General features: G+C 53.8%; 2 protein-coding genes and 1 long non-coding RNA gene across 4 annotated transcripts in view; all 3 read left to right on the top strand.

Moving 5' to 3' along the window:
• LOC141373402 (uncharacterized) overlaps positions 1 to 26,783 on the top strand; it is a 142,540-nt gene that overhangs the window by 3,791 nt on the left and 111,966 nt on the right. The gene's annotated exons all lie outside the window — the stretch shown is intronic.
• On the top strand, positions 1,496 to 15,177 carry SYPL2 (synaptophysin like 2). Its single transcript, XM_025872629.2, has 6 exons — positions 1,496 to 1,584; positions 1,748 to 1,822; positions 8,726 to 8,850; positions 9,905 to 10,106; positions 11,005 to 11,196; positions 12,944 to 15,177. Exons 1-6 carry the CDS (start codon positions 1,531 to 1,533, stop codon positions 13,100 to 13,102), a joined length of 807 nt encoding a protein of 268 aa, XP_025728414.1. The 5' UTR covers positions 1,496 to 1,530; the 3' UTR covers positions 13,103 to 15,177.
• On the top strand, positions 17,427 to 26,207 carry ATXN7L2 (ataxin 7 like 2). 2 transcript variants are annotated; one of them, XM_025872357.2, is made up of 11 exons: positions 17,427 to 17,588; positions 19,498 to 19,563; positions 19,923 to 20,027; positions 20,433 to 20,643; positions 20,946 to 21,232; positions 21,848 to 21,930; positions 22,281 to 22,531; positions 23,341 to 23,539; positions 23,665 to 23,786; positions 24,275 to 25,070; positions 26,060 to 26,207. In XM_025872357.2, the coding sequence occupies exons 1-11, from the start codon at positions 17,462 to 17,464 to the stop codon at positions 26,072 to 26,074; spliced, it is 2,262 nt and encodes a 753-aa protein (XP_025728142.1). In that variant the 5' UTR covers positions 17,427 to 17,461; the 3' UTR covers positions 26,075 to 26,207. The 2 variants fall into 2 exon arrangements, with proteins under 2 accessions (XP_025728142.1, XP_025728141.1); XM_025872356.2 differs by having other exon boundaries at positions 24,275 to 26,207.

Genomic DNA, 26,783 nt, shown 5'->3' with positions numbered 1-26,783 from the left:
TGTTTTGTTGTAAACATTGGTAATAAATATTATTTCATATTTGTGTCGTGTGGGCATTTACACACATCACACCACTTAATCCTCATGATGACCTTACGCAGTAAGTAGGGCAGTTATTATTATTCCTATTCTACAGTTAAGGAACCCAAAACTGCAGAACAATTTGTTAAAAACAGGATTGGGGACTCTGTTGTTTCTTATTTCGTGGAAATATGATTTGCATGGAAATATGCTGGAGAAGTTTCCTTCAAGTCCAGCCACTCCCTCCTACCGGAACCTTGGTAAGGCACTTACTCAATGGGGGAATGAATTGTATTAACAATAGCTAAACGTTTGTTCAAAAAGTAGTCATTCGAAAGTCCCGGAGGAAACCTCCAATAATGACTTTGTGACGCGGAGGATACATATTTACAAGGCAATTCTTCGGAGGCACAGGCGGGTTTTCTGCTGGCCGCCGCCCCCTGGCTCACTCAGTGACCTTGGACAAATCACTTAACCTTTCACTATTTACAACCCAGTAAACCGAATGTGTAATATTCATGACTGCTCACTCAGGGCTCCTGCCAAACACTTTTTTGAAAACCAGGGACCGATTTAAGGTCAATCACAATGCAACAAAGTCAACTTTCCAATGCAAATATTCTCCAAGCCTCTTATTCCCCAAAGACTGTTTTCCCTCTCATTTAAATGGTGATGTCTATTTTAAGGAGAATGAATTTATACTTTCTAAAGATGAATAACTTTTGTCACTAACTTACGAATGCCTTTTGTTAAAAAATTAAACCGACGCCTAACTAGACAGAATAAAAAGTGATCAATTTCTGTTCTATTGCCCTTCCCCGCTGTAGTGGCTCTCGGAGATTTTTGAAAGCAAGCAGTTTGTTCCCCGTAAGGTTTAGAACCTTATATCAACACTGATCATGCTTTATGAAAATCCTGTAGGTTCTGGGTATCGTGGTGTGGAAGGAGAGAAAAACGGCGCAGAGCGGCTCCAAATCCAGGCAAATAGGGACAGATGAACTAGGAACCGGTGCGTCCAGGCTAGTTCCGACTTTGGCCGCGAGCTGGAGCGGCTGTGGCGTAGGACTTGGGACTGGCCCCGGAGGCTTCTGGCAAGGAACTTGAGCCCCCTCGCGGCCGAACGGCCCGCAGAGGCCCCAGGTCCCTTTAAGGCGCCCTGCGGGCAGACCCGGAGCAGAGGGGGCGGGAGGAGGGCTCGCGAGCGCACGCCACGTGACTCGGCTGCCAAGTGCGCTCGCGAGTTTGACAGAAGTTTGAATCGGCTTCAGGGGTTTTCTGCAGCCAGAGGGGCAGAGCAGCGGTCCCGACCTCCGCGAGCGCCCGCTGCAGCGCCCGCGCCCCCCGCCCCGCCAGCCTGGAGTCCGCGCCACCGACGGCCGCCCGCGCTCCCGCACCGCTCGCTGCCCCCACCGCCGGTCAGCAGCCCCCCAGCCCCCCCGCGGTGCCGGCCGCAGCCTCCCCGCCAGGGAGCCGAGCCCCGGCGCTGCGCCCCGGCCCCGCTGTGCCAGCATGTCTTCGACGGAGGGCTCGAGTCGCGCGGCGGACAAGTCGCCGCGCCAGCAGGTACGCCCCGCGCGCCCCTGGGGCTGTCTTACCACCCCTTCTCCACCTGGGTGTCGGGCCGGACCCTCATTCCGCCCCCTCTCCCGACTGTGAGTGGGAGGAGGACCAGCGCTTTCCCGGGTCCCCCGCCGCCCTGACCCCCGCGCCGGCCCTGTTTCCGCAGGTGGACCGCCTGCTGGTGGGGTTGCGCTGGCGGCGGCTGGAGGAGCCGCTGGGCTTCATCAAAGTTCTCCAGTGGGTGAGTCGATGCTCTAGCCGCGGGCTATTTCGGGAGCCTGGGCTGTGACGCTGACCCGAAGCAATGTGGCCGGAGTGGGGGGGCGGGGAGGTGCTGTGGCCGGCCGTGACGGCAGGGTGGGGGGCGGCGACAGGTGGGCGGGGGAGGGGCGGGCTGGGGCTGCTTCTCCAGCACTTGGTGGCAGGAGGGCGAGGAGCAAGGCATGCGGAGTCCGGGATTCGGTCCTTCTATGTGCAAGGAGCCCTTGCCCAGGGCGCTCACATTTCACCCGGGCGACAGGACCCGGGTGTAACCTTTCCAGAACTCTGATCCTGCACATACCACTCTTCGGTGGCAGGAGGGGGGAGGAGGACAAGGAGGACGAGAAAAGCCACGGAGGGCAGAGGAGGGAAGGAGGCGGGCGAGGGAAACCATCCTGCCCCCCAACCCACCGTCACTAGATCTTGAAGGTGGGCTCCAGGGACAGGGTTCTGGCTGGCAGTTGCCCTGTTGAGGTCACTAGAGTAATCTGGGTTCCTGTGACTGAGGGAAAGGGTGAATGAATGAATGAATGAATGAATGAAGTCTATGACTCTAGGATTAAATAAAAGAAAAAATACTAAGACAATAAAAATCACACTGTGGCCAAAATGTGGCTTGTAGAATAAGATAAAACGCTGAGTAGGGAAGCTGGGGCTCTGGGTTTCAGACATGGACCTGCCTTTTCCAGCTTTGTGACCTTGGGCAAGTCACTTATTTGGACCTCAGCTTCCAACATTAGTTAACTGTTGATCACACCATTCTCAGGGTCCCCTTCTGCTCTCAACGGGTTGGTATGCCAGAATATTGCCCTTCATTAGACTCACCCCGTGACCTTGAAGAAATCACTTGCTCATAGCCTCAGTTTCCTCTGTAATAGTCTAGGAGAAAGACATCTCGTTACCTCACTGGTACTTTGAGATACTGGTATATTTTCTGTCCTTACCAGTGCCCAAGGCTTCCTGAGTGTAAGTTAGGAATGTGGACAGGTGCAGCCACTCTTTCAAATCATGCAAACTTGTTGGGAGCATTTAGTACACTATAACAGAGGAGATTTAAGTTAGACAATCCACACACCAAATGGTGTGTGAATAAATTAATGTGCTTTCAGCACAGAATTCAGCTAAGGAATAAGTTACCATTAAGGCTGAGGAGGATTGAGTTCTAAAGGACTTCTAAATCACAGGAGACAAGAATGAGCACTGTGTCACTGATTCCTGAATCATCATTTGGATGGGAATCATCAGATCTGGAATTCAGGGGCAATAGTGCATTTGGGGTTATCTCCAGATATCTGAGACCTTGACTGGGGCTATAGGCCAGGTGAGGAGCTCCCAAGTGCAAACTCTGGGACCTGGTGGGGACTTTCCACTCTCCCTACTGCCTCAAGAGCAGTTGGATGGACTGCTGACTGAGCAATTCCACCTCTCCCCCCCCAACTTCCCTGTTCTGACCCACCACTTGAATATCATTGGTGGCCATATAAGAATGGTATTAAGGTTCCATGTGACTGCCATCCACAACTAGGGAGCCATTATGAGGAGCAGAACCTGAAACGTAGAGTATAATTTTATCATTAAACTAGACAAATGGATCTAAGGGAAATTTGAGAAAGACTGTCAAGGGATAAGGAAAACAATGAGGTTATTAGACCAAGGAATCATCCTTTGTGGGGGGATTCTGAAAAGCTTCCCTCTTCAATCCTTCTATCCTTTTCTCAATGCCCCCCCCCACCCCCAATACCACATTTCTATAAAGGCTGCACAAAACAATGCCTAGGAAAATGATCCTGTCTCCTCCCAGGGTCAGTACTGATCCCTAAGAGTTAAGACCCATTTGACTTTTATGATCCTCAACTTCTTAGAGAGAGGGTGATGCCTTTCTCTCATAGTGCTAAATCCGGGGGCCCAAGGCTAGACTCTGAACTCAGCCTTCATGCGAACGGCAGCATCAAAGGGAGACATGATTTGCTTTTACTGCCATCCTGGCAGCCTAGCATGAATTTCACTTGCCCTGAGTTTCTGCAGGATGAGCTCATGTAAAGGTGCACAGGAACCAGCACCAGAAATAACAGTGAAAATGTCATTTGGGATTTTTACTCATTTCCTGCTTGGGGGCATCAAATGCTCCGGGGCTGGAAAAGGAAAAAAAGAAAACACAGATCTTGCATTTATCGTAATGATGCTTGAAAATTTTGTTGTCATTGTTATCCAAAAGCAATTTTGCTGGAATCCTGAGAAGAAGAAAGCAATATTAGGCTTTTATTAGTTAGGAGCTTGGCTTAGAGTATCTTTTTTTAAAATTCAGAAATTAATCTCACCTCAATTCCAATTCTGGAGTCTCACCAAGTCCTCACAGAGCTAGCAAAATAACATGGGTATAGACCAATTATTAAAGAACTGGTTTCCTAAAAAAAGAAAAAAGGCAGATTTTGAGGCTGAGGGGCTTTGGTTTAAATTGAGTCTCCTCTGCTTTCTAGCCATAGAGTCTAGGGTACCTAGGATAAGTAACAAAATCTTTGTGGGCCTTGGTTTCGTATATGTAAATGAGGGTAAGATCTAGCTCATGGGTTCACTGGGAGGATATAGGAGGTGATTTCTCTAAAGCATTGAAGCATTCAGGCCAAGCAGTCCAGGAGATATTCAGTGAGTGTTGGTTCTCCTTTCTCCTATTCCTAAACCTCCCCTTTCCCCTAAATTTCTTCTTTATGCAGACTGTCAGCTAGACTTCTCCTCTGGTTAGATTAATCAAATGTCACTGCCAAATCCTCGCTTTGAGGGTAAGGCACAAAGGAATCTCCTGGATACTCAGTCACTGTTCCCATAATAAGTCATATTATCATTAACTGGGTGTACCCCTGATCAGTAATTTACCTTTGAGGTGCCAAAGCCACATACTTGGCTCTGGGGTCTCTGTAATGAAAATAAGCTATTTCAGTTGGTGTGGGGAATACGAAAGAATACCATCAGAGTCCATAAAACTAAGGAGATGACTGTCGGGTAAGAGTAGTGGGAGACCTTGTCTTCCTTGTGCCCCGCACTAACTGGGGATGGGAGTGTTGTCAAAGGATCATCACCATCAAGCAGGCCGGCACCAAACTGGTGAGGTTATTCTGACACCCTTCCCAAAGAGAAGCAGAGACAGGAGGAGGAGGGCGTGGAGAGCAGTCAATGACCATCGCTGTCCCCAGCAATACAGGTCTAAGAGGAGGAAGGCTGGTTGGCATCAGAACTTCAGAGATCCGCACTCCTCCCCTCCACTGTCTCAGGGACTCCATCTCTCCTTGGCTCCTGTTTTTTTTTGAGCAGTTTGCTCAACTCAGACCCTTGTGTTTGGTGACATGATGGTTTCAGTTCTTTCCTGCTCTTCACTGTGCCTCAGTCTCCTGGCACATTTAGGGAAGAAGGCAAATCTGATGCCGAAAGGTGGAGGGGGCAGGGTCAGGGTGTCTTTCTCTGCTCCTGCATCCCAGGTGCAGAGCTACTCCCTGCCTCCTTACAAACTTCACTGAACATAGGAGAGAGCTCTCTCTTTTTTTAGCCTTAATAACTTTGTGATGCAAAATTTTTGTTTGTTTGTTTGTTTATTTGAGGATGACACCTTTTTCCTTGACATAAACTCACAAGAGAAGGTACCAGGTCTTATTCATCTTTGTGCCACCAGCACTTGGCACATAGGGGATGGTCAATAACTGTTTGTTGATTAATGAATGAATGAAGTAGAAAGGGCACTGGACAGGGAATCAGGAGATGTGAATTCCAAGGCTGGCCCTCATGATGGCTAAATATGGCCTTGGGAGAGTCACTTGATCTTTTGGGACTTTAGTTTCCACCTCTGTGAAAGGAGACCGTTGGGCTTAATAATCTCAGATCTTTTTTTTTTTTAAGATTATATTTTATTTATTTATTTTTAAGATTTTGTTTATTAGAGAGACAGTGAGAGAGGGAACACAAGCAGGGGGAGTGGGAGAGGGAGAAGCAGGCTCCCCACCGAGCAGGGAGCCCTATGCGGGGCTCGATCCCAGGACACCGGGACCACGACCTGAGGTGAAAACAGACGCTTAACGACTGAGCCAGCCAGGCACCCCTAAGATTTTATTTATTTATTGGTCAGAGAGAGCAAGAGAGCACAAGCAGGGCGAGAAGCTGGCAGAGGGGGAAGCAGGCTCCCTGCTGAGCAGGGAGCCCAATGTGGGGCTCAGTCCCAGGACCCTGGGATTATGACCTGAGCCGAAGGCAGCTACTTAACCAACTGAGCCACCCAGGACATTTTGCTCTGATGTCCTATGAACCTGTGAGGTTCCCCTCAGATTTTTCCCTTCGTCCACTTACCTAGCAAACTTTATGTTTTCTGACATCATATGACTGTGATGTTCAGATTTAATTATATATTCTGATTGACAAAGAGCTGTGTAAGGTGGTTAGGGATTCCTGACTTTCAAAGACTCCGAAGAGAAAAGGATACAGCTAGGACTAAAGCTATTTGTGGTATATTTCACTCTTTGAGGAATCATAGAGCAGGGTTCAGGATTTTCAGAACTTCAAGGTTATCATCTAGCCATAGCAGAACTTTGGATAGTAATGGTAAAGTTCTCCAATATGGTACCTGCTAGCCACATGTGGCACTTGAAATGTGGCTCGTGTGACTGAGCAACTGAATTTTTAATTTTATTTAATTTGAATGTAAATAGCCACACTTGGCTGGTGGCTACCATGGTGGATAATGCAACTCTAGAGTATGAGTTCCATGAAGACGGAGATTTTTCTCTTCTGTTCACTACTAAGTGATAGTGCTTAGAACCGTGCCTGGTACACAGTAGATGCTCAATAAGTGTCATCTTTCTGTAGATGTGCCTGTCAGGGAAGTGCTGGTGAAGAGAAGGCCCCACAACTGACCATTCATTGCCCCAAGTTAGGAATACCTATTTTCTTAGGGGACCTATATAGAGCTACCAGCCAATGGGTAAAAATATATCCAACTGTCTGCCCTTCCTGGAATGTGACACCCTAATTGTGTGTCCAGTTCTGAGGGCCAGAGGCTAGGAGGAATAAAGAAACCTGTAAGAGGCTCACAGAGCTGACAAAAATTCGAGAATTCCCATGAAGAAGAGCTGGAGAAGCGCCATTGTTATGCCAGTGAGGAGGCTTGGAGTATATAAAGGGTAATGATGCAGAGGCTTTGGGCAACTTCTCTTCGGCTCTGTCAACATGAGCAAACAGGGCTGTACTTCAGCCTCTGTAAATTAAGCCAGATGAAGAGGTTATTCAGGCACTGGGGAGAGTTATGCTCTCTCCTTTCCTGAATGTGTTTTAAAAATGGAGACCATTCTCCTTTGTCTGAACTAAGCCTCCTGGAAACAGAGAGGTGCCCATTATGACCTTTACAGAGGGGTCAGCGGCTCCAGCATGGAGAAAATCTGCCAGGCCAGGCGATGCAAGGCGGGGCAGGGGCACCGGGCACGACCCAGGGGCAGAGCACAGCTGCTGACCAGCCCAGCCAAGGGCACACTGATTGCATTACCCTCATCCAGTGAGAGCAAGGCCTCTTGATGGCCTGCTCCAAACCTGCCCTTGTACAGATGAGGAAACTGAGACTCAGAGAGCAGAGCAATTTATGAGCGTTCACCCAGCTAATGAGTGACCCGGACAAGGGCTAGAACCCAGATTTCTAAACTCCTAGCCCGGGTCTGTTTTTACTCCATAACACTACCAAGCATTAGCAAAATCACGTGCACACAACTCTATTCTAAACTCTGGGTGCAAGCCTGGGACGTAGATGAGCTGTCTTCTAGGTGCTTAATGTCCAAGACACCAAGACACGGAGAAACACACAGAAAACGATCATTAACAGGGTAAGCTCTGTGCTTGCTAAGAATGAGTCCATCATGTACAAGCCTGTACAAGGTAAGTGCACAGGAAATGGGGCCTGAACAGATGAGGTGGGAGGATCAGAGATTCCAGCTTCTCGCCTCCTTTTCTAACTGATGTGTTTCCCCAGAAAGAAATGCGAAAACCATAGGTTGAGGACATTTCATTTCACTTAAGACAGGAGGTTTAGCAAAATGTGATGAAAGGTGAAGGGGAAAACAATTCAAGTGATCTGAAATGCCTCTGGTTCTTAACACTGAGCGATGGCAGCATCAACAGATTACAAAGGGAAACACCGCTGGGGAAAGAGTGGAGGCTGATAAGGCAAGTGGAAGCTGCTTTTCTCTGGGCTTGAGCCAGGACTGTTGCTGCAAGTAAAAGGGCCTTTGGGGGGAGGAGGAGTTAGGCTGGCAGAGCATGGGACAGCTCCCCGCCTGGCCCCTCTGAAGGCTTGGCAGAAGTTGTCCCTTCTAGCTACACCTCCAGTGAGGCAGGAAGCCACTGGAAGGTAGCGACAAGGGAACAAGATTCAATGACAGCTCCAAAGGAGAAATGGAAGGAATTCCAACACATGCCTGATCCCAGTTGGCACAGAGGAATCTATTTCTAGGGTGCCTCTCTCCTGGGGAGGAAATTCAGGTCCAGCTTTATGCTAGATGTTTCCAAAAGCCTGAATTGCTTTGCGTTCGTCACCATCTTAAGGAGGCGACCTGTCACATCCAATGGGGAGATGTGGAAACTATCCATTTGCTCTCTGTATGTCTCCCTCCCAGACACCACTCCAAGTCAACCTCATTCATTTGGCTATTTGGTCTGGAACTCGGGTGCAGTGAACACAGCATCCTGAGGCGGGAAGGCCAAGGGAAGCCATGAGTCCCTGCCCAGGAGGGACTTGATTAAAGGAAATCCTCCCCCGCCCCCATAACTGCACCTGCTGAGAGTCAGAAGATGGTTCTGAGGGGATATACCTTGGCCAGTTGAGGCCTTCTGACTCTCAAAGGGCTTCCCTCTCCCTCAGCTCTTTGCTATTTTCGCCTTCGGGTCCTGCGGCTCCTACAGTGGAGAGACAGGGGCAACAGTTCGCTGCAACAACGAAGCCAAGGATGTGAGCTCCATCATTGTTTTGTTCGGCTATCCCTTCAGGTGAGCGGGAATGGATTCTGACCCCACACAACCTCTCTCGCTGGTTTGGCAGGACCTGCTTGGACTCTTCCTCCTCCAGAAGCCTAAAGACTTTTTGTTGAGTGCCACTCGGGTTCAAACAGAACTACAAGACTTGGGTCCTTCCTGCCTTTTAGGAATTTCAGACACACTAACCGTAGAAAAATATCAGGGAAACTCAGATAGGTCATTGTTATAATAATGTTCCTGTCCATAGATAATCAATAGCAGGTAACCAAGTTCCTACAGAAAGAACCCATGCAGTTTGGGATGGAGGCTAGTTGGACAGGTCTCTCTGACCTTCAGAGACCTTCTCCCTGCCTTGAAGGTTAGGGAGCTTGTTAGTACTTAGATCCTAAAGAGTTGATATGGGGTACCTCACCTGGTACACTAGAATACAAGGACATATACCTTGACCAGGAGGTAGAAAAAGAATACTCTTTCCTGGCTATTTGTCCCAACTGCTCAGAAGAGAACTGGGGACAGGGCTCGCCTTTTCAGATATTTTTAGTACCAACGGCCAAGTTAGGTTAACTATCTCTTGTACATAACAGGGTTTTGTTTTGTTTTCTGTCCTTATTTTGTCCCATATAGTCTCATGGGGGAGGGATGCTAAATAAGGCCTGAGAATGGGCAAGTCCAACCCTAACCTGGCCACTGTGGGCCTGTGCTCTCCGGGGGGGCAAAATGAAGCTGATCTCCCTGGTGGTTTGGCTACCAGAAAATAGATGCACTATGTATATTGTGGTTGTGACCTAAAGGGCCCTTGGAGATACTTGGAAGTACATGGTCACTGTATCTGGGCAAGGTAGATGAGGGTGGGGTAGCGGCTGAATGGGAGGTAGAGTTCAACCAGATTTCTGGGGATGTTTCTGTCTTGACTGCAAGGTTGCCTCCAGAAAGTCCCCTTTCTTGGCTCTGTAAGAGTCCCAGGGTGAGAAGTAGCGCGGACTACTCCCAGCGCAGGGACAGTCCCCTGCCTCCACCGGGAGGGTATTGCCCCAAGCTCAGGATGACACCCCCCTGCCACCCACAGGTTGAACCGGGTCCAGTATGAGATGCCCCTTTGCGATGAGGACTCCACCTCCAAGACCATGCACCTGATGGGGGATTTCTCTGCTCCCGCCGAGTTCTTTGTGACCCTGGGCATCTTCTCCTTCTTCTACACCATGGCCGCGCTGGTCCTCTACCTGCGCTTCCACAGCCTCTACACAGAGAACAAGCGCTTCTCGCTCGTGGTGAGTGGGCACCGGCCAGGAGGGATGGGGTGGAGAAACTGAGGAGGTGTGCCTCCTGGGACTGATGTCACATTGAGGGGGGAGGACACCCCGATGTGGAAACTCCTGCGACTCCCTGCCAGCTCTTTGCTGTTCATCCCCTGCAGGTTCTGTGGTTCCCACAGCTCCGAGGACTCTGCCTCTAGCAAACCCCTATCACCTGCTGTGCTCAGAGAGGGCGGAATAGCATCAAGAAGTGGGCTCTGGAGCCAGACTGCTTGGGTTCAGAGTCCAGGACAGTCCTTTATAGCTGTGTGCTCTTGGACAAGTCACTCAGCCTCTCTAAACCCCAGGTTCCTCAATATACAAGGGGGATCAAAAAATACCTATCTCATAGTGTTTGGGGGAGATGAGTGAAAATACTTGTAAAATATCTGATATATAGTTAGCTTCAATAAGTGTTAGCTATCATTAATATTCTTCCCCCTCTCCCGTCTCCATATCCCAGGCATGCAAGGTGGAAGGGGTGCCTTAGAGGACCCCATTTGTCTCCTGCAGTCTGCCACCAGTGGTAGCTGAGCAATGGTGATCAAAGGAAAGGCTTGAAGGCGAGAGTGGGGAGTTTAGGCCACCTGGGTTTGGGGGTGACAGTGACCAGCAGGTACCTTGATACATTGTTGCTTGACCTCCGTTCTGAGGGCCTGGGCAGGGGTAGCCCTGGGTGGTAGTGTTCCTTTAGTGGCAGTGAACAGATTCCTGAAGATGACCGGGGCTCCCTGAGGCTCCAGGTGTTGGGTAGGACGGCAAGAGGTAGCTGTCCTGGGACCTCAGGATCCCAGGGCATTTTGGCCAGAGGAAGAGAAGTAGGCCATCAGGGGGGCCTTTCTGAGTGCATTTCCTATCCCTCTGCTCCTCCCAGGACTTCTGTGTGACTGTCTCCTTCACCTTCTTTTGGCTGGTAGCTGCAGCCGCCTGGGGCAAGGGCTTGACGGACATCAAGGGGGCCACACGGCCATCCAGCCTGACGGCAGCCATGTCAGTGTGCCACGGAGAGGAAGCGGTGTGCAGTGCTGGGGCCACGCCCTCTATGGGACTGGCCAACATCTCTGTGGTGAGACCTGCGGCCGCTGCTGGTGTCTGGGGGAGGCTGGTCCCAGCTGGCAGGTTCTGAGAGGAACAGAGAGAGGGTGTCTCTCCAGCTGGTATCCCCTGCAACTGGAGCCAGTGACCCCAGCACCTAAGGGTGGCTGCTGGCCCCTGGATGACCCCGAGAAGACATGTTGGTTTTTGGGGGGGGGACCCAAGAGCCACTTAGCCTCCTGTTCTTTCCTCCTTCTGTACTCTGCCCTCCCATTTCCCTTCTCCCCACCTCCAGGCATGCTCTCCGTGACTGCCTCCCACTCCTTCTGCCTCTTGACAATGTGTGTGTGAGCATGTGAAGGGGCGCGCAGGCTGTGTGGCTGGGCTCAAGACTGGGAGCAGACCCAGAGTGAAAGAGAAGGGCTTCATTGTCACCCAGGCCTCTAAACTGGAAAGGGGCTTTGGGCAAGGGTGGGCCCAGCTGGTACACAGAGGTTTGGCCATCCTGGTTGTTAGAATGTGGAAATCTTTCCATATCAGTTGGCACATAGCTGAGGCTTCAAGCTTTACAAATGCCCCCTGTCACCTTAGCCTTGTCCTGAAAATGGCTTAGAACTCCCCAAGGCCCAACAACTGAAGGGGTTTCATCGCTGGCACACCAGGGAGCCTTCTAGACCTTGCTAGAACCCTGCTGATAGGTTTTAGCCACCAACATTTTATTGTACAAATTTTCACACATAAAGTTGTAAGAATTTTACAATGAACACCCACACACTCATCGCCTAAAGTGTACCATTAACATTTTCCTAGACGTGGGGCACCTGGGTGGCTCAGATTGTTAAGCAACTGCCTTCGGCTCAGGTCATGATCCCGGAGTCCTGGGATCGAGTCCCACATCGGGCTCCCTGCTCAGCAGGGCGTCTGCTTCTCCCCCTGTCCCTCTTCTCTCTCACACTCTCTATCTCTCATTCTCTCTCTCTCAAATAAATAAATAAAATCTTTAAAAGAATCTGTTAAAAAAAACCATTTTCCTAGACGTGCTTTATCACATATCTGTCTGCCCCTCTTCATCCATCAAACCATCTTATTTTTCATGCATTTTGAAGTCAATTGCAGACATCAGTACAGTCCCCCCAAAATACTTCCTGCTGATAGGTTTTTAAGTATCTTTTTAAAAGATTTTATTTATTTATTTGACAGAGAGAGAGCACATGAGTGCCCAAGTAGGGGGAGCAGGAGAGGAAGAAGCAGGCTCCCTACTGAGCAGGGAGCCGGATACGGGGCTTGATCCCAGGATGCTGGGATCATGACCTGAGCTGAAGGTAGACGCTTAACTGACTGAGCCACCCAGGCACCCCTTAAGTATTTTTGAATAAATATTTGAATATAGCCCTGGCTGGGTCCCTGGCCCAGGAAAGGAGCACCTTGGACAGCTCTGGTCACACCCACCATTGAAAAACGGCACTCAGAACAGTGCTGTCGAGAGCGCACTAGAGCCCTTGCTCCTTGCTATGCTTTGCATGGTGTTTCACTCCAGGGGCCAGATTCTCCTAGCGATCAAGCTACAACTCAGGTGCATGCTGTGGACAGTTAGAGACTTTCACTAGAGAACCCGTGGTGGGTATCGGCATTGAACCCTGCCTCTACGTCCAGTTCTCTGTATATTAGTCTTCCCAGCCCTCTGCCTCTTCCCCCACCCACCACAGGGACTCCCCCTACTCTCCGTTCCCACAATGCCCTCCTTACTGTTCTCACAAACTTCCCTGATGTCTTTGCAGCTCTTCGGCTTTATCAACTTCTTCCTGTGGGCCGGGAACTGTTGGTTTGTGTTCAAGGAGACCCCGTGGCACGGGCAGGGCCAGGACCAGGGCCAGGACCAGGGCCAGGGCCCTAGCCAGGAGAGCGCAGCAGAGCAGGGAGCAGTGGAGAAGCAGTAAGCAGCCCCCACCTGGCTACTCCCGAACAGGACAGCACCTCTTCAACCACCTCCAGCTTCCAGGACCTCCCTCTTCTTCCTTCTCCAACTCCCCTCCCCTGTCATTCTGGGCTTTGAGCTTTGAGACGTCGTCGCTGATGGATGGGCAGGCATCAGCTGTCAGAAACCTGGGCAGCCCTCCCAGTGGCTTCCTAGCCCTCCTCTGGCTGGAGCCTCGGATGGCAGGAGCTCAGGGCTTCTTGTCTACTGCCTGGACCCCCAGCATCTTACTTGGGGTCTTACTTATACCCTTATAGCCTCTGAGAATGAGCCTCTACTGCAGGGGGCAGGAGACCAGTCTTGAGACTCGTTCCTAGCAGCCACTTCTATCAACGTGTCGCCTTCAATAAAAGTGGGGGGAGGGGAAATTGGCTGGCAGCCTTCTTCCTGGTTCCTTGCATGAAGGGCCCACCAGCAGTTCAGTGACCCCTCTTCAATGGCTGTCATCTAAGCCTGTGTCTGCCCCCATCTCCAGTCAGCCCGTGCTCTCCCACTTTTCCCTCTGGCCTCTGCTCAGCCACACAGCCTACCATGTGGGAACCCAGGAGGCCAATTAGCCTAGAAAACAGCTCTGTAGAGGGTCCTGATGTGGCTGATGTGGTCTCAGTGGGGAGCAGATATATTGCAAATGGGTTGCAACTTCAAGACCCTGAAGCCAGGAAACTTGCTGGGGAAGCATTTCTTCTGTTCCTTCAGTCCTCCCACCTCTCCAGGCTGGGGCACTTTCTACCAGCACTATACTCGTACTTACCCTAGAAACTCCCGACCTTCCTCCCTGCCCTCCTTCTTGGGCTTAGTCTCACGTATGGGACACAAGATGAGTGGTCTGGGAGCATCTCCATTTCAGCCCTTCCCGCCTCCAACCTCTCCGTCCATCTCCCTTCCCCAGCCTCTTGGGTTTGAGGCATTCGAGATCCTTTTCCATGTCTGTCCAGGCCTTCCCTTCATTCCTGTGGGTCCAGATAGGGACTTTGGAAAGGCCCAAAGGACCATCATGAGGCTAAGTTGCCCCAGAGCCCCAGGACATGGATGGATGGGCCCATTTCTTCCTCATTTCCCCCCAACCCACAACTCCTCCCCCGGCCTCTGTTTCATACTTCCATGCCTCACCTTTACAAAAGGACACGCCCTCTCGGTTTGCCCTCGGTTCCTCCCCTGCTTCCTCGTTTCTCCCAGGCTCTATCCCTCCCCACCCGAAACCCAGTCCAGGGCAGGCCAATGCTATTGGTGCTTCTTCACTTTGGGACCCAGTTCCATATTTGTCTTTGATATGTCTCCTCTTCCTGACACCTCCTTCAGTCCCTCTCTGGACCCCAGGGCCTAAGAGTCAGTGCTGACTGGAAAAGGGTCATCCATCTCCTACCCAGTTCAAAGCACTTTAGTCTGACGTGGGCCATAGGGCTGCTCAGAGAAGGATGGAGAAGGAAGAATCCAGCCATTTTCCAATCCAGTGCCAATTAGCCCACTTATCATCCCAAAGGTGCATGTGCCCTGTGCCAATTTCTCCTCGGGACTGAGACAACCCCTCCAACCTTCTCACCTCCCTTAACACCATCCATAGTAATGTGCACATTACTGGGGTACCCAGAAGGCAGGATCTTTGACTTTGGGCCAATGATTTTCTTCTTCGGGTCAGAGTTTCCCCGCTTGACAGGGGGAGTGTGAGATTTGCCTCCTCAAATGCTCCAGAACCCTCCAGTGAAAGAATTAGGTTTTTTGTTTTGTTTTTGGATTTGGGGGAAGGGATTTGAGGAGGGAAGAGAGGATATGGGGATATTCAGACTGTTTCTAAGTCTGAACCTCTCTCTGTCCTGAACTGTCCCCACGGTTACTCAAGCAAGAGGGGGAACAGTTTTGCCTACAGTTCCAGAGACACAGAGAACAAAGCGGTGACCATTTTTCTTTAGGCTGGCCCCTGGGAGGGGCTGTGAGCAGCTTCGACTGGAACTTTGTTTGGATTCTGTGTATGTATGTATAATTTATTTGAAATATGATGGATAAAGTGTTCCCATTTGGGGGCTGAAGTTAGCAACTGGCCCTTGGGCTAGGGGAAGGGGGGGGTGGGGTGGGGTGGGTATGCACTCCTGCCAAGGACTCCTAGCCCAGAACCCTCCCTAGAGCAGAGAAGGCTCTTTCTCCTCCTCAAGAGGTAGCTTGTTCTCATCCAGAAGGGCCTTGATTTTGGTTAGGGCCTTGCTTTCCATGACCACCCTAAGAGGAAAGGCTACTTCACCTCATTACCTCCAGAGGGCTGGGCTAGGCCAAGTGCCGAGGGCAGAGCTGTCCTCCCAGGACTCATGTCCCCTCCAGCCAGGGCTGGCACCACTGCTTTGCCTAGCGGGGACTAGGGTAGGAGACTGTGTCTGGTCTCTCCAGATTGCCAGAGGCCAACAGGCAGGACGCTTGCCCTCTGCCCTACCAAACTCTGACACTGCCAGGGTGCCCACCAAGGACCTTTTCGGAATTTTGAGTTCCCTCCACTACCATGATCATAGGTCTCTTCCTTCTGGGATTGAAGATCAGGGTGGGGGGTGGGGGGAGAATGTTGCATGTTGTTTTCTGATGCTTGTTACTACACATTTGAATAAACAGTGCTTCGAAGCATTTGCCAGGAAGGAGCTAAGACTAGAGCCCTTCCAGGGATTTTTTTTTTCTCTTCTTCCCATTGCTTTAAGTTCTTGCATTTCCGCCAAAACACCATTCCACTCCTCTCCACCCTGCACCCTAAGCAATAGAGTCTGCATTTCCTCTTTTAGTGGCACCAATTTGTCCAAAGTAACTGAGACTGGTTAGCAAATTTGAGCAAACTCAAAAGGCGAGAGATAGTGGCTTTCACAGTGCTGTTTCCCTTTGCTCTCCTAAGCTTCCTGTCAGGAGGTGAGGGCCGCGTGCCTTGCCCTTTTAACTACAAAGGTTCTTTCTGAACAAACTTGCACCTCTATCCCCCTTCTGACAAGTGACCCTTACATTCCCTAGAAAAAACACACTTACACATAACGTTACATTCAATTTCAACAAGTTCCTGGACCATCCCCCCCACCCCATCATCTTTGGTTCTCGGGTTAAGAATCTCTGCTCTCAGAGATTATCTTCACAGTACTTAAACCTTCCCTGGGTGAAAATGAGAAGAAAGTCTGAGGTCTTGAAGTCACAGACCTTGACTTATTTGCCTCCAGTTTGGTTTCCTTTAGCTGAAGGAATGAATATGGGGTGAACTGTGAGAGTTGAAAAGGGAAAAGAGAACTAGTCTCTCTTTTCTGATGTGATGGGGGGGCAGGCTTTTGTCTCTTGATTGTGGGAGGGTGGGAAGAAATGTTATCAGCTGAGAAGAAGAAAGAGGATGATTAAGGTATTTTCCAGGCCTTAGCAAGGAAAATGACAGATCTGATGAGAAATCTCCCTATGCTGAGGCTCTGGTAGCAGCCTTTCCAGCAGAGAAAATATTCATTAGAAAAAGAAGCCAAAGTGATGGATGGAGTCAGGGTCCAGCCAGGGTTTGGGAAGAGGCGGTACAGGGTATCGATCGCAGTTCTCAGGAGGAGAGAAGGATCAGCAGAGATGCTGCAAACAGCAGCAGCCTCGGGGCCACCCCAGTTCCGGGGCTGGCTCTGGCTCAGAGATAGCCTTCTGTCATCCTGACAGGTGATCTTGATCAGCTCATCTAGGTCCTCCCAAACCCAGACAACGCCACTCCAGCCCTCTACCCTGCTTCAGGGCACCGTGGGTTTCCCACAGAAGAGACACAACACGAGAGCCGAGGACCCTCCCCCACTCCAACCCTCGTGTCCTTCAGCACATCCTACAGACTCCCTCCCCTTGCCCTTCGGATTCACAGCGCCCACCTCCCTGCACCTACCCTATTCGATCTACAGGGGAGCGAAGTCGCTTCTTGACCGCCAGCCCGGGAAGGGGCGCCAGCCAGCTGGCGAAGGCACGGCTTAGAGGGGCGTCTTGGGCAGAGAGAGGCTTGGGGCTGGGGTGTGTACGCAGTGGGCTTGGGAGAGCGTGCTGGTAGCACAAAGAATGCGTGCACAAGGGTTAGGAGAGGAGGTCCTGGGGCTTTGGTCTCTTTGCCCTCCGCAATTGTGCATTTTGGAAGGGCTCTTGCTGCAAGCTCCGTAGGCACCGGCAAGTCCCTCCAAGACTACACTTCCCAGAAGGCTATGCGACAGGGAGAGTGAGGGGAGGACAACCTGTGCTGCGCTTGCGCAAAGAGTGAGCTGGAAAGGTGGGAGGGAGAGGGGAGGCGTGCCCGCGGCGGGGCTAGGGGGAGGGGGCCGCGCGGCGGTGGCGCCGGGGCGGGCGCGCGTCCGCGGCGGTGATGGCGGTGCGTGAACGCGCGGCGGCAGCAATGGCCGCTCTGGAGCGGCGGGTGCCGAGTCTCGATGACTTCGCGGGACAGAGCTGGAGCTCGTGGGTGGAACGGGCCGACCTGCCCGCGACCGACGGTGAGTGAAGCTCCCCTAGAGTCCGGGGACCCCATCACTGTCTCCCCTCCCCCTCTCCGGGCCCCCGCCTGCAGAGGGGAGCCGCCGACGGGAGCCGCCGTCCGGCTCCCCGGCCCCCCAAACAAAGGACCCGCCGGGTCCTAGTGCCCGCCTGCTCCGTCACCTTCGCGCCTCCGGGTCCTAGCGCCGGCCCACCGCCGTAGCCCACCCTGCCCACCTCTGCCTCTGCCGGTGCCCAGTACCTGCCCCAGCATCTGCTTGCTTTTACCTTCCTCTTCGTCTGCTGTCCTCTAGCTTCCGCCCCTCCTGCACCTGCCTAGGGCTTTCCCCGTCCGCAACAGTCCTCTCCACGTGTTTCCCACGCACCCCACTTCTGTGCCCCCCTCCCAACCCCCCTTGTTCCTTCGCCTTCTGCCCCACACCTCCGGCTCCTTTTCGGCGTTTGCCTGCGGGTTGCAGTGCCACTGGACCTCCGCCCCCTCCGCATTAGTTCGTCGGTCCATCCATCTATCCATCCTCCCTTCCTCCCTCCTTTCGTCCATCCATCCCTCTGTGCCTCCAACCCTCAGTCCTTTCCCGGGCCTCTTGCCCTGCCTCTTGGCTCTCTCCGCTGACCCCCACCTTCTCTAGGCCCCTGAGTGCCTTTGGTAAGCGGGCTGACAGCCCCTTCTGCTGATCTTTGTCTCCTGGGCCCCAGGGGGCACCTGGCCTCGTGGCCTTTGGGGTGACAGCAGGCATCACAGCCCTGAAGAAGTTTGCAAGTGAAGAGGTGGAGGAGGAGACCGCATGGAGCGGTCTCTGATGACACTTGTTCTCCTCAGACATCCCACTCCCAGCTCAGTTCTGCCCATCAGTGCATTTTAACGGACTTAAGAGTGGGAGCTGCCCCTTGTCTCTTGCATGCCTAACCCACTACCCCTCATATCTGGAGATTATGTAAGACTGTCAGTGATCTTCTTATCCTAGAAAGGGGCAAATCTGTTAGTAGGCGTTAGAAGCACATCTGAGTGGAAGCCCAGGCCACCCTAGGATTGCCCCATGCTGGGTGGGCAAGGATGGGGCCATTGTCAGGGTCTGGGTGCTTTGAGAACCGGAAATGGAATCAGACGGGTTTGGTGACTCAGAATTGATTTTTTTTCCAAGGGACAGGGAGGGGGCATAGAGGAGGGAGGGGAGAGGAGTAAGGTAGGGGGATGGGGGAAAGCTGCTTTGCACAGCTAAGATGTTTTTGTCATCAACCCAGAAACTGAGGTATAAGGGCAACCCTTGCCCAAAGCCCTCCTAAAGAGGGGAGGCGCTTGCATAGATGACCAAAGGGACTTTGAAGATGCCAAAGCACCCCCGAGACAGCAGTTTCTCTGCTCTGTGACCATCCTGTCAATGCAGGACCTGAGAAGCTGGATGTAACTTTGTCAGTACCACGGTAACCCAGGTGGAAGAAAATCGCATTCATGGGGATGGGGACCTGGGAGATATCTATTTGGTGTGGCACAGAGTGGCAGGAAGGACCCATCTGAGAAATCTCAAGAAGGGACTTGGAGATTTATAGTAAAACATGCTAAGGATTGTTTCCCATTTAAATGGGGAAGCGGGCCCAGAAAAGAGATCATATGTATTCACAATCACCCAGCTACTCAGCGGTGGAACCCCAAATTGTGCCTTGGAGTGAAGAGTCCATAAGAAAGGTGGCAGGATCCTTCCTAAGGGGGTCAGCTCATTCCAGAGGTAGCAGCTGAAGGAAGAGTGGGCACTTGAGAATGACCCACTGAAAGGCTCTCCAAGGGGTCCTGAGCACCGGGAGCTTGTTAGAGAGTGTAGGCTTCCTACCCCTTGGCTGCTAGCGCTGGTTGGGTGGGAGACGGGGTTCCTGGGGCGGGGGTGGTCCTTCTAAACTGTGTTTCTCCTCCAGGGGCTGAAGTGGAGGAGAGTAACAAAAACACGAAGAAGTTGGATGCCATGACCCTCATTAAAGAAGGTGCGAGTTGGCATGTGTTAGGGCTGGGGCCTAGGGCAGACAGGACCACCTTCCTCTCTTTCAACATATCCCAGGGGATATGTTGGGGATCCTCGCTTTGCTGGGTCTGAGTCAGCCCATTCCCCTGCCTCCTGTGACCCGTTGTGGGAGATCCTAATCTTAGGTGATTGGGCTCACTCATCTGACAGCCCGCGTTCTTAGGTTGAGCTCTAGAAGCTGAGAGCAGGCAGCATAAAGCCTGTCACGTCAGCTGGGGAGGGGGAAGTGTCTTCTGAGTTGGGGGGGGCGGGGTGCTGCCTGATCTTACAGGGAAACCCCGGGATCCCCAGCCCCAGTGATAAGGGCTTCTGTCATTGCAGACATGTCCATCTTCGGGCACTGCCCTGCCCACGACGACTTCTATTTGGTTGTGTGTAACCACTGCAGCCAAGTGGTGAAGCCTCAAGCTTTCCAGAAGCACTGCGGTGAGGGGAGCCCTAGGGAGGAGAAAGAGGGGACAGGGGAAGGTGGAACGTGGATCTTTGAGGACAGGGTCAGTCAGGAGGTCATGTGGGTCGTGGGGGGGAGGCCTCGGGGATCTGCAGGTCCTGGGGGCGGCTTCAGAGGACTGTGCCGGGTCAGAAGGATTGTTTGAGCAAAATTCTAGCATCTTGTGAAATTAGGGGAAGAGCAAAGAGGTTCAGGAAGCCAAGTCCTAATTTTGAGTCTGGAAGGCTCAGATTCAAGTGGGAAAAATGGCAAATTTAGAATCTCAGGCTTGGGAAATTGCAGATTTTGGTATCGTGAGTCTGTGAGCAGGGTCAGGAGGTGGGGGAAGGAGGCAGTTGATACCACTCACCTCGATTACTCTCTCCACCTCCTGGTGACAGAAAGAAGACATGGGCCCCTCAGCAAGCTTTACGCCCGGGCCCCACCCCCACCTCCAGCCCCTGCCAGCTCTCAGAAATGCCATGTAGTGAATGGGCAGGGCCCAGCTTGTAGGGCCCCAGGTTCCACCAAAACCTCCTCCAGGGAGAAGGGCCAGGGGTCCCGGAGCCGTGGCCACCCGCCTCCTGAGAAGACACAGAAGGACAACCTCTGGTAAGGAGAGGCTGGAGACTCCCTGAGACCAGCCTTGACCCTGACCCTAGCCCAGGGAGGCGTTAACACAAATGGAGACAGCTGTGGGGCAATGGGCCCTGCTCACAGCAGGAGGCAGCCACTCTCTCTGCAGCTCCCTTCTGTGTGATCCAGGGAATATGGGGTGCCCTTTTGCCACGTCCTGCACCCCTGCTGGAGCCCACCCAAGTTCCAGGGCTGGGAAGGAGGTGGCTCTGGGCTAGAGTCCAGGGCCCAGGCCCAGCCCCCCCGTCCCCCAGCCCACACCCTCTCTCCATGTGTAGCCTTTTCGTACCTGTGGTGAATTTGGAGAAGATGTCCAGTCTCCCGAAGCCCGACGGACATGGAATCAGGCTGGCCCCGCCCTCTGCTCTCCTCAGCCAGCCTGCTGGCCTCACCAAGGACTCCCCGGGAAAAATCCCCACGGCACCCCCTTCTAAAGAACCTCCAGGGAGAGAGAGCATCGAGATGACCCCCAGCGAGGGCCCCAGTCACCGGGCTGAAGGCAGCCCCCCTGAAAAGGAGCCTGGTGGGGCCAGGCTGCCCCCCAAAACCCACCGGAAGATGGCCCGTGAGTAGTCATGTGGTCTTGGGGGTCAGGAAGGTAGAGTGGGGGACCCCTTTGGACAGCTTGGTCCTTGGGCCCGAAGGAGAGGGGTCAGGAAGGAGTGGGCCTGGCCGTCCCTGGTTGCCAGGGTACCAGAGCCCCTAATCACTGCTTGACGTGGACATACACTTGAACTCCTTGCTTTCTAGGAAGCTTCTCTCCAGCCCTTCTCTCCTGGTCAAGGCTAAGGGAGCTTATGCCCAAGCAGGTGAAGGTATTCTTCCTCACCCTGGGCTGTTGACCTTTATCTCTCCTCTCACCTAGATCCAGGGCACCAGACCCCCCACTGCTGGTTTCCCTGGCGTCCCAGCCTGTGGCTACCTTTGTGCCGTGATCTGTGTTGCCCTGTTTTGGACTTGGAATCGCCAAAAGGAGTGCCTGGGCTGGGAATGGGGGTGGGGATGGTTCTTGTGCCTCTGCAGCAGTGGGTTTCTGATGCCCAGAGGAGTTTCTCTGGAAGGCTGCAGCCCCGGACTTGAAGGCCAGAGGTTCTTCTGTCATAGGCCCAGCTCTTCCCAGGCCTTCCCTTGGGCCTGCTGGAAATGGCCTTGGGGTTCACGCGAACGATTTTCCCCACAGGGAAGGAGTGCGACCTCAACAGGCAGTGTGGGGTAATAAACCCAGAGACCAAAAAGATCTGCACTCGCCTGCTGACCTGCAAGGTAATCTCAGTCCCACGCACAGTGAGGGAGGACAGCACAGACACGGGGCCTGGGCAAGGAGAGAAACTGCAGTGTTATCCAAGATTCAGCTCGGGGTGGGGGTGAAGCTCAGGTGAGGCAAGGTGAGAGGAGGCTGCCCCCAGTGGGCCTGGGCTGGGAGCAGTAGGCAGAGTGCCCCACTCCAAAGGAAGGTTCTGAGCCTGTGGGGGGAGTGAAACAAAGACACACAAATACACCTACAAACACACTCACGCCCCCTCTCTCCGCTTGCCCAGGCTAGCGCACACTGCTGCCCCTCACTCCTGCTCAGCTCACACCCCCTCCCCGCCCCTCACCCTGCTCTATTCTAGATCCACTCGGTGCACCAGCGCCGGGAGGTCCAGGGCCGAGCCAAGGACTTTGACGTGCTAGTGGCAGAGCTGAAGGCCAATTCCCGCAAAGGGGAGTCTCCCAAAGAGAAGAGCCCAGGGCGCAAGGAGCCCACTCTTGAGCGCCCCTCCCAGGAGCCCCCCCCCTCAGTCCAGGTTGTGGCAGCGGCCGCCCCCAGCAGCACCTTCTCTGCTCGCGCCAAGCAGACCTACCCGTACTGTGCACTGCCCAGGTACGTCCAGGGTCCAGTCCCCCACCTGGGGGGCACCTGGTTCCAAGCCATCAGGGACCCCGGGAGACAGGTCCAGGGAGTCTCACTCCGCCCCGAGTTGGGGGGATAGCTGGGGCCCCTGGCAGTGGTGCGGAAGTAGGTGACTCCCTGCTCCTACCACAGCGCAACACCGCTATGCCTCAGCCTCTCTCTAGGGTGCTGGTTCCACTGCCTGGGATAAAAACCTTGGCCCAGCTGCTTCTCTCAGGCCAAAACTTGTCCCGGGGGAACTGAAAGGGTCAGGGTCCTGCGTGAGGCAGTCCTACTGTGTATTCATTCACTGGCCCCTTCGTGTGCAGAGGCTGCGCTGGAGCCCGGGGAGAGCCCACCTTGCTGAAGGAGAGACACACGCATGTCTGCCTGTAACACAAGGGGCAGACCCGAAACAGGCTCAGCTCACAGGCAGGCTCACAGGAATATGTGATGCAAGAAGGGGGTTGAGGGAATTGACTGGGCTGACCAGAGCTGGGTGCAGTTAAACTCAGAAGATTTTCTGGAGGTGGCGAATCTGGAGCAGATTTCCCCCCGAGGAGGCAGGGCCTGGGAAATGAAGGGGCTGGGGAGAGGATCCCTTGGGAGCTGTGGCCCCTGACCTTTCTGGCTCTTACTCTGTGAGCTCTGTTGTTCCTCCCTTGCTGTCCTCCTTCCTCTTTGTCTCCTTGCTCAGCAGGGGGTCTGCCCTGGCTTTCTGGAGCTTGGCGGGTTCAGGGACACCCCCACCCTGACCCACTCCGGTCTCCTTGCCCTCACATCCCCTTTGGCCCTTCCAGGTCTCGGGCCTCCTCTGAGAGTGAGTTGGATGATGAAGGCCCCTGTGGTGGTGATGGGGACCCAGGCCTGTTCCCCTTTCCCCTGCCCCGGGGTGGGGCCCAGGCCTCCAGCGAGGAGAGTGAGGAGGAAGGGACATCTGAGGACCTCCACCTCCCCCCTGACTGCCATTATGCAACCCGGCCCCCGCGGCCACAGGCGGTAAGGACCTGGGGCAGGGACCTGGGGTGGGGGGTGGCCCAGCCCTCCTGGCCCACAGATCCTTTGCGCAGGAGCCCTCCTGCGTCCCAGGCCCCACTAACCGTGGCCCTTCCTTCTGCCTCTAGTTCTGCACCTTTGGGAGCCGGCTGGTGAGTCCAGGATGCTACGTGTTTAGCCGCCGGCTGGACCGGTTCTGCTCAGCACTGAGCTCCATGCTGGAACGGCACCTCAGCTCACACATGTGGAAGTGAGTCTTTTGGGCCTGGAACTGCCCTTTTTAGATCGCGGGCCCCGGACACCCATGGGCTTCAGAAGCTCTCACTCTTCTCACCTACCCATAGATGCGGTTCGGCTGTTTGGCAAGACCCCAGATAGAATGAAGAGGACGTGGGGGAACTTGACAGCCTGAGGCTGGGCCGAGGCAGGGCAAGAGTGGGTGGTGTGGGAGTGAAGCCCGGCTCTTATCCGTCACTTCCAGTACCTTTTGGGTAACTAGGGATAGGAGATGCCGAAACTGAAGTTTGAAATGAGGTTCTGAATGGGTCTAGATACTCGTTCATTCCTGCCTACCCGTGTGCTCTCTTCCTAAGCGTCAGTTCCAGTGTCTCCCAGCAGATGGCAGCAAGGCCAGGGCTCTGTGGGCCATTTCTAGGTGGGGCAGAGAGCCGGGTGGAGGTTGGTGGGGAGGTCCTCCTGTTTGCCTAGCGTCACAGCCGAGCTCTCTTTTTACTGCAGGAAGATCCCACCGGCGGCTGAGCCTCCATCCCACCTTGTCAGCTCCCCGCTCTCTGCTCCCCTGAGCCCATCCTCTACGGGCAGCTGCCCGCGCCTTCCAGGCCCACCCCCCCGACCCGCCTGCCCAGCCTCCACGCCCCCCGCCAAGGACAGCCTTGTCCCCAGCTACCCTGCAGGTTCTCCCAGCGTGGCAGCGGCCTGCAGCCAGGCGGAGTGCATGGGCGGGAGCCAGGCCATCACCTCACCCCTGCCTGCCAACACGCCATCCCCATCCTTCAGCAGACTCCCGCCTTCGAAGGCCAGCAAGTCGTCCAAAGGCAAGGACGGGGTTGAGGTGGAGGCCCCTTCTCGAAAGCGAAAGTTATCCCCAGGCCCTACCACTTTCAAACGGACCTGCATCCTGGAGCCCTCTGGAAAAGGCAAACCCTCTGGCTGCCGGGGCCTCTCGGCCAAGACTAAAACAGCCCTGGGCCTGGGGCTTAATGGGACGGTGGGGCCAAGAGTGAAGCGGGCAGGGCCTCTGGACTGTCGGGGCTCCCCTCATCAGCCCCCCACACCCGTCAAGGCTTCTCAGCTGGACAACCGGGGAGCAGCTGGACACCCAGCCAAGGCCCTGTCCACCAACTGCCTCTCCGAGGAGGAGGTAGCCAAGAAGCGGAAAAACCTGGCTACTTACTGCCGGCCGGTGAAGGCCAAGCACTGCCAGGCCGGTGGCCCTGCCGATGCGGCCTGCTCCGTGCGCCGCAAGAAGCCGGGGCCTGCCATGGCCTTTGAGGAGAAATGTTCTGCACTGAAGGTACCAGCCCAGCTCCCTGAAGAGCACGGGCAGGGAGAGATCAGGATGGACGAGGGTAGAACGCACAGTGGGCACCTGGCACAGAGAAGGTGCTAAGTAAACGTTTGGGCAGGGAAGGGATTCTGAAAGGGGAAGTTGAGAGAGTTCTTGGGCTGTCTTTTCTAGGGAGAGGTGGGTCAGCTCTTTGAAAGGTGACCCAGCTTTTGCTTGATGGGCCTTCCACTAGCTCTCCCTTGAGCTGAGGAGATGCTACCTCTCCCCTGCCCCCACATTTGCTTCTGTTTCAATGAAAGGGCCACTTTCTGACCCCTCACACCAGGAACTGGAGCTACCTCTGTCCCCTGAAGGAAAGGAAGTTGGACTTCATGAACTCTGATGGGGAAAGGTTTGGGCAGCGGGGTTGAGCGTGGGTCGCTGAGCCGTGGCCTGATATGCTGGGCGGCGGGGTGGGCAGGCTGGTCTTGTTCATGGGTTCTGCCTCTGGGCATCAGGGCCTGGAAGGGCAGGGACACCACGCGAGGTCCATGTATGCATAGGTGCCCACTTCCAGAATTTCAGGTGCCAGGCAAGTCCTCCAGGGTTTCTGGGAAAGCCAGCAGCCAGGTTTCTGTGCCTCTTCTGACAGGAGCCCTGGAGTAGCACACTCTGGGCTGTCCAGAGGATCTCGGCCAGGAGGGACTTACCGGCGGTGAGAAGGGGGCTGCTTTTCCGCTGTAGGCACGGGCCAGATGCATACGCACTCTTCTGGCACCCATATGAGAGTAGTGAGTCGGACAGTGCCCTCACGTGTGTGCGTGTGCGCGTGCGCGCGCGCGCACGCGCACGGATGTTCTCAGGCTGTCCCTGCTCGGCTGGCATTCATCTTTCCCCTCGTCCAGCGTTCGTCACCAGCCCAGCCAGGAGGAAAGCAAGCTTTAGCTCTAATGGTGCACACAGTTCACTGGGTGCCCCTAGCCTGACCGTGTCTCTTGCCTCTTGTCTTCCTGCAGTCTAAAGCCCATTAACAAGAAAGTGCCTGCCCACTGCGACGGAGCCGTCAGCACCTCCTCCCCTCCAGATCCGGGCCCCAGGCTGCGGCCGCTTTTTATAACTTTATATTATTTTTTTTAAGAAAAAAAACTCTTTAAAATACCTCAAGACTGTCTCCCTGTTCTGTTGCTGCTAAGAAAATGTAAAAACAGAAACATAGAAAAGGAAGGAAAAAGATGGAATAAAATGAGTGTCCGTGCTGTCCCCATCCGCACCCCGGGAGGCAGAGATGATAGGCAGCCAGACTCCAGCTCCCGGCGCTTGCTCATGTATTTTTGTCCTTTTAAATGGTGTGGGAATGGCTGGGGTTTGTGTCATGGTGGAGTCTTCTCTCCAGAGAGGATGATGAGGCATATGGCTCTGAGTGAGCAAGGCTCGCCAGAATCTTTATCCCAGAGATGACTCCGGTCCCGTTGGGAAGGGAAACTTGACCGGGGCAAGGGAGCCACTCCTCTGGCTCTCCTCTCAGGTCTTTGCCCTGAGGGTCTGTGGGAGTTCGCCCGGGGCCCTTTTCCAGTCTTCCAGCAACGCTGGGCCTCCATCCTGTCTCTGAACTCAGTCTCTTCAGCTGTTCCTGCCCTTGCCGCCTCGCCCTAGCAGCCTTATTTTCTCAACTATGGGGGGAGCTCGATTTGAGTTGGTAACTGCTCTCAGGATGTCCGGGATTTCTGTGGGACAGCCTGT

The sequence above is a fragment of the Callorhinus ursinus genome, unplaced genomic scaffold (assembly GCF_003265705.2).
Source record: "Callorhinus ursinus isolate GAN/ISIS: 27379988/994484 unplaced genomic scaffold, GSC_fseal_2.0 scaffold9, whole genome shotgun sequence".
NCBI lineage: Eukaryota > Metazoa > Chordata > Mammalia > Carnivora > Otariidae > Callorhinus > Callorhinus ursinus.
The sequence above is the reverse complement of the archived record's forward strand: the minus strand, read 5'-3'. Positions and strand labels throughout refer to the sequence as shown.

Coding starts and splice junctions, on each gene's coding strand:
- SYPL2 (XM_025872629.2), top strand. CDS start 1,531: ATGTCTTCGACGGAGGGCTCGAGTCGCGCGGCGGACAAGTCGCCGCGC. Junction 1,585..1,747: donor ACAAGTCGCCGCGCCAGCAG/GTACGCCCCGCG, acceptor CTGTTTCCGCAG/GTGGACCGCCTGCTGGTGGG. Junction 10,107..11,004: donor ACAAGCGCTTCTCGCTCGTG/GTGAGTGGGCAC, acceptor TGCTCCTCCCAG/GACTTCTGTGTGACTGTCTC.
- ATXN7L2 (XM_025872356.2), top strand. CDS start 17,462: ATGGCGGTGCGTGAACGCGCGGCGGCAGCAATGGCCGCTCTGGAGCGG. Junction 20,028..20,432: donor AGCTTTCCAGAAGCACTGCG/GTGAGGGGAGCC, acceptor TCCTGGTGACAG/AAAGAAGACATGGGCCCCTC. Junction 23,540..23,664: donor GGCCCCCGCGGCCACAGGCG/GTAAGGACCTGG, acceptor TTCTGCCTCTAG/TTCTGCACCTTTGGGAGCCG.